This window comes from Antedon mediterranea, chromosome 2, assembly GCF_964355755.1.
Source record: "Antedon mediterranea chromosome 2, ecAntMedi1.1, whole genome shotgun sequence".
In the NCBI taxonomy this organism is placed as follows: Eukaryota; Metazoa; Echinodermata; class Crinoidea; order Comatulida; family Antedonidae; genus Antedon; species Antedon mediterranea.
The window spans coordinates 35,821,918-35,828,470 of record NC_092671.1 but is presented as its reverse complement, the minus strand read 5'-3'; the positions used below and the strand labels follow the sequence as shown (position 1 = coordinate 35,828,470).

The window sequence follows — 6,553 nt, the reverse complement described above, 5'->3', positions numbered from 1 at the left end:
GTAGGAGGAGGCCGACAATTACGATGATAGGTTAAAGATGTAGGCCTATTGTGGCAAAAACATGAAAAATAAGATTAATTAAATCAGACTTTAAATAGGCCATTTTGCAGTTTTAATAAAGTTATTCACTTCTGTAAAAAAAATAATAATTTATAAAAAGACAAACGAAACGGTTAATTTTAATCAAAAACATTTGTATTTTTTTTGCTTTAAATTATTTTTTTTTTTCAGGTAGCCTAAATAATTTTTAATTTAAATTTAAATAAAGTGGCATATTTAAAAAAAAATTAAAATTGCTTAGGGGGAAATATATATTTAAATTCATCACTTAATTTCTCATTACGCCCTGGTCCCACACCCATTTAAACAATCCTGTATGTCACTTGTATCTTCACCTGGCTACCGCACTCCAAGAAATGGAATACGCCATCATTATTTATGATTAATATTAATATAAAAGTATTGAAAGATGGCGGTATGTTATTTCAATGTAATATCATAAACTATAATTATTACGATCATTACAGTATTATTCAATTTTAATTTACTGTAGGGCCCATATCTATCCATCATTCTGGAGGTTTTTTAGAATAAATTGAATTAAATCAAACTGTACAGTGCTCCCGTTGGACTTAAGCTCTGTCTACACTATTCAATTTTATGTACGTGACAACAAAATGTGATTTACCCATAATGGACACGATGATGTTTGATAGTGTACACGGAACTTAACGTTATACAGGTGGGCTTTTGCCTTTTACGTTTTCTTCTTCAACACTTCTTTTATCTCACTTCAAAGGAACTCTTAATTTACGCATTTCTTAAAAGGGATTGTTATTTACGAACGATTATTTACAAACGATTAAAAACATTTTGAACAAACTATTCTAGTGTCTACACTGTCTATTTCACTTCTCTCCTCCTCAATATCGTCTGAGAGTTTCTATCAGAAAGACGCAACCAACAACAGTTAATTATAAACAATTGCGCCTATAAGAAATACAAATAAAAAAGGGTTACTTGAATTAGATGCCGTTTATTTACATATTTTAAGATAAAGTTAAAGTAACAGGATGATACAGGAAATGCAATAACTGATTTGTATTAAAAAGGGACTTTCGATAAAGCACTTTGGAATGGTTTGGGGTAATTTTAATTCTATAAAAGAAACGACCATGGCACTCCTTGCTCATTCACAAGATATTAGAGGTTCAGAATCAGATGAAACAGTCATTGCAATACATTTTAGTACAGTATGCCTACTTCTTGTTATACTTATTATTGCCGGAATGGGAGAGGCGTTTTGAACTACGATTCGAATTATAGAGTTATGTTTTCAGTGGAAATACGGTATTCAGTCAGTGGGGAAATGGCAAAAGGTTTCCTACTTTCTAGGAGTTTTATCAGATAATCTATATTGTTTTGGCCACTCTTTATAACATGATCACAGTACTGATTTTGCCATTCCCCCTGACTGTATTGAGTGTTTGCTCTCTTTCTGACGTACCGTATGCCTTCGAAGAATAGCCACAGCCTCCCTTTCAGAGAAAAGTTTTGCTCCACTGCCACGTGGATTTGAAATAGAGGGATCACTTTTTGAGAAAAAGAACTTACCGGTAAGGTCGACAGCTTGAGGGTAAAAATGGTTCCAAAATCGACATTCCTTTTCTTTCAAAGCTTTAGCATTGTCCATATCCACTGATAACTTTTTGTATTCGAGTTTCGGAACCGAATATTTGTTCCAAATAGGTAGTGGATCTGTAGCTGGATCTCCGTTCTGGTTTTCTTCATTTGGGTTTCTGAAAAATTAAATAAATAATGTGTAGTTATACGTGTCTATTTCATTTTTTATATGAAGATTATAATAGTTTCGTTGAATATTAATAGTGGTTATATTTCAAAACATGTATTACTTTACATAAAATCTTGTTCATTTTTACGTACCCTGTCTTAGCAAAATTCGTAAAATATCGAATCGTTTTCTTCGACATCAGTACATCATCCTCTGAAAGCCGTCCAGCAATGTGTGAAATATCTGTATTGAACTGAAATCCGAACATAAAAGATACAATTTCACTATGCGTTGCTTTCAACCAGGTTTTCCCCCACACGGACACCGTTGGAATTTGCGTCATCTGATAGTAGTAAACGTTCTTCGTCTTTTCTAACAGTTCCCTAACTGTTTTATCACTCGGGCAGACAAACCACCAGTCGCCCAATGCGTTACTCAACTCGTCATATCGATTCTTATTCGCGTTGTAAAAGTGTTTCGTATTTAGGTACTGCATGTCAATAGCGTCTTTCAGGAACGGATCGGAGACGTATTCTAAAAAGTTCACACCGGCGATCAGGTCATAGGTTGCTTTATCGATTTCTGGTTCTTCTATGGCATCACTCAATAATAATGAGATGAAGATTGAACCTTCATTAGCGCTAGATCCTATGATTACGTTAGCCTCGTTCATTTCTCCGCGTACCATCTCCATTGCCCTGGCCAAGATAACAGAACCATCAACAACAGGTGTAAATGCGGTTAACACTAAGCTTTCTCCGGTTTCAGAAAATGTCTAAAAAACCAGTAAGTAACAAATCCGTTTATTAATTTATAATGAATATTAAATTTACAGATAAAGTGAAAATATATAAAATAACAAGAAGATTAAAATAGTATGAACAATGAAGGAAACTGAACAGAAAGTAAACAGACACCAGGAAGACAAAAAGATAACTTGATAAACTAAATAAAAAAAGATTTAAAAGGAAAAAATGTAGACTTTAGCAGAATAACAAACCATCCTGCCCAAAACAGACAAATATGGAAACAAATAGTGGAAAGCGTAATGTCGAAATGACTGAAAACCTTTCAAGAGAAAGGAGAGAGTTTTTACGTTCAAAACCGGTAATAAGGCCCATAATATAATTTCATTCATATCTAACATCCACACATTATATTCAAGACAAATGCAACCGTTGTAACTTACTCTAATCGTAGCATTGGCCAGAAGTATATCGACATCGATCCTACTCAGACAATTAATAAATTCTTGGGAGTCTTCGAAATTGCAGCCAAAAGTTTTACCGAGAGCACGCCCTCTATTTGATACCGTTGCCTCGTCCACAATGAAACGCGGAGTGAGATACGTACCACTCTGCAATCAAATAAAAATAAAATAATAACGTCCGCTGTAAATTCTTGCGTTTTTCTGTTTGCCGGACAGCTAGACGCTGCCGTGTTTTCGTCCCCTTCTTTTTCTTGTTTTCAGTGTGAACATAGGCTGAAATCAAATATATGGTAATCTGTGTTATTCACCCAAAATGATTGAAATAAAAAAAAAAAAATTACTAGGCAATACCGTCATAATAACGTTACTGAACAATCCAGAACTCTTCGGCGAGAAAAGATGAATTCCAGCGCTGATGGCGCCAGCACTATCGCCGAATAAGGTCACTCTGCTAGGGTCACCACCAAAAGCTGAAATGAAACAGTAGGCCTACAGTTTTGATAAAGATTCCATGCATGAAAGTACTAAATAGCTACACACCAGATTCGTAATCAATACATTGCAGAAAGGGTTTGATTTTGTTAAATGTTATATACTTTCACAGTTCACAAGTCTGTAACCAGTCCGTAACCAGTTTAGGCCTATAGTTCGATACCATATTTCCGACAACACTGCTTATGTGCCTGTTTTCGCGCCGCGGCTCTAGCCAGCTAGCTATGTCCCATGAGGATATATTCATTAATAAGCTGTTTCATAGCGGTAGCTTTAGTATCTAAGGCCGACAGTTTTGCGAATTTGCAAACTCGACTATAATTTATAGGTCCCAGCTGCTGGACCCAAAAAAACGTCTGGAAAAAAGAGAGTCTTTGTTAAAAAAATGGCATTAAAAATGCTGTAGCCTGTTTGTGTGTGACCTATAGACATGCAACTGAATACCCTCTACAGGACAACGTGACTACACGGTGGTACAAGTGAAACTGTTGATTTGCGTCAACCAATCAAAGGGCAAGAATCCAAAATCGTTCAACGTTGGCAAATAATACATTGTTGGAAAGGTACACATGACTTCTTTCAAATGCTATGTATACAATTAACTAGTGAAAAATGGGCATGTGATTCATAATTAAAGAACTATCTGTGATTTGTATGTATCTTTGCGATTAAAGGACATCTTTTTAATAATTAATCATAAGAACAATGATTCATTTTAAAATGCGTTTTTTGTAAGAAATCTTTCTTGTTTACCTTTTATATTATCTTGAATCCATTGAAGTGCCATTATTTGGTCTAGCAGCCCCATATTTCCTGGAACTACGTCATCACCTAATTACATATAAACAATAAGAATACATCTATATCATAATAATTCGGTCACATGATTCCTTTTCTAGCCTTTTTAAATTGTGGTACTGGTTCTTCCTACATTTTCTGAAGTATACCGTATTTATGCTTTAATCTAATTGCATCGTTCTTCAAATGGGACGTAAAGCTTATGGTTTCTATGTATATACAGTGCAAGAACTTTTTCTGTGTACACTTATATTCGAAAAGATTAGGGGGTCTCTCAGTGTACAGATCCTGGTAGGTACTGCACTGCTGGCTGGCGTGGGTATACATAGAGAGCCTATTCCGAATGTTCTCGGTTTCCAGTTAAGCTCGAGGACGATAATACATAAACAGAATTTGCTTCAATGGGTACACATGCACTTCAGTGTGTGTGTATACCTGTAGATAGAAATCCAAGAAGACCCAGTCGGTAATTCAAGGTAACTACGATGACATTTCCAATAGCAACGATTGGTACTGGGGAGTAGAATTCATTGGCGCCCATTCCGTATGTAAATGAACCACCATGAAGCCACACCATCACGGCTAACTTGGTATCCTATGGAAAATAAAATAATCTAAAGCCTTGTCTACAGTATCAAACTTAATGTGACAAAAAATGTGATGTGCCCATATACGGACATGATGATGTCATATATCTACCATGTTTGGAAATATCACTACCATATTTGGGCACATCACACCCTTTTTTGTCAAACTAGTTTGATAGTGTAGACAAAGCTTAATATTCCATACAAGAAATGATTAGTGATTTAAATCTGAGTAGGTCTACAGGTTACGGATGGATTAACATTCCAAGATTTGCTGTAGATAATTAAAACTAAAAATAGATCAGACATAAATATTGCTAATTTTCTGGATTCAAATATCATATAGGACTAAAAAACCATAACAACACGTGACGTTAACACTGTAGGCCTACTCGAGTAGTTCCTGAGGCGAGATGGAGCCTGTGATAATTTCAACTTCCTAAGCTAAAATATATATATATATATATATCTTTTTAACTATATTCTATATTATTATTAATACTTTTTATTATATGTACTACAATAATTTCATACTTGTTCTGCTTTTTGTAATGTTTTTTATATACCTGAATAAATGAAAAATAAAAATAAAAATTACAGTACATACTTTATTTATTTATTTATTTACAATCTCATTCAACAGCGGGAAACCCGCCACTTACAGAATGGCCTACATGTTAAAGACAAATGTTTTTAACACATTTTTTTTATATCTTTAATATCTTTGTCACGGAATGCAATAATTAATAAAAGTGGACTACAAACACGAAAGAGAATGATGGATTTAAGTTTTTAATTTGGTTATTACCTAGATAATAAGCCTTAATTCCTTCAAATTAGTGTAGTAAATATGTTTAATGTACATTCATTCATTCAACGGAGTTACACATCATTGTCATGCAGAGTTTAGACCACAATGTTCTTATATACTGTATGGAAATACTAATTAATTTAGAAAACGAGTCGTTTTCTAAATTCCTTAATCTATCGGTATGTAAATGTAATTAAACCACTGAACTTCAAATCTACTTTATTATTGCTAAAAAGTTCAAAGTCGGATTTGTTACCGAGAAAACCTATAGGCCTACTTACGCACAGCATGGGACATCCTCTAACGTTACATTTCAAAATGTTACTAATGTTGTTACCGTATATAACATAGTCTGTTTCTATAACCATTCTAAAATATACTTATAAATACGTTTCATCGTTTCTTTTCAAGAAAGAAAAGACGCGTGCATTTGCTGAAAAAGAAAGTGGTAGGCATATAGCACTCTGAATTAAAGAATATTTTCTTACCCTTTCGCATAACTTCGGTGTGTAAATATTAAGATATAAACAATCTTCACTTGTTTCCAAGTCACTGGAAACAAAAGTCGAAGGTTCTTGTGAACAAGCTGGTCTATTGAAAGACGCGTTATAAAACCAAGGCTTTGTAGTCGGTTTCCGTTTAGGTTCTGGTGGCATAAAACGTACTGGGGGCTCGGCGTATGGTATGCCTTCAAAAGCGTCAACGGAACTGTTTATATTCAAGAACTGATCGTCCATAAACTCATACGTTTTCCCGAGATAAACCGTGCCAGATATCTCTACCGAAGTTTCAAACAATCGATGTTGTGGGTAGCCGAAGACTGTGCCTAGAACGGCAAGAAATGTTATTGGTAAACACAGCAT

At 34.6% G+C, this 6,553-nt stretch overlaps 1 protein-coding gene across 1 annotated transcript; it reads right to left on the bottom strand.

Moving 5' to 3' along the window:
* Positions 1-903: 903 nt before the first annotated feature.
* LOC140039427 (acetylcholinesterase-like) lies at positions 904-6,553 on the bottom strand. Its single transcript, XM_072085028.1, has 8 exons — positions 6,179-6,553; positions 4,728-4,887; positions 4,248-4,325; positions 3,354-3,472; positions 2,982-3,149; positions 1,945-2,567; positions 1,508-1,799; positions 904-990 (listed from the first exon to the last, which is right to left on the bottom strand). The coding sequence occupies exons 1-8, from the start codon at positions 6,551-6,553 to the stop codon at positions 904-906; spliced, it is 1,902 nt and encodes a 633-aa protein (XP_071941129.1).

Excerpts from the sequence above, each read along its gene's own strand:
- LOC140039427 (XM_072085028.1), bottom strand. The coding sequence starts at position 6,553 with ATGCTGTGTTTACCAATAACATTTCTTGCCGTTCTAGGCACAGTCTTC. Across the intron at positions 2,568-2,981 it reads TGGCCAATGCTACGATTAGA|ACATTTTCTGAAACCGGAGA; the intron begins GTAAGTTACAAC and ends CTGGTTTTTTAG. Across the intron at positions 991-1,507 it reads CTATTCTTCGAAGGCATACG|GCGCAATTGTTTATAATTAA; the intron begins GTACGTCAGAAA and ends TATTTCTTATAG.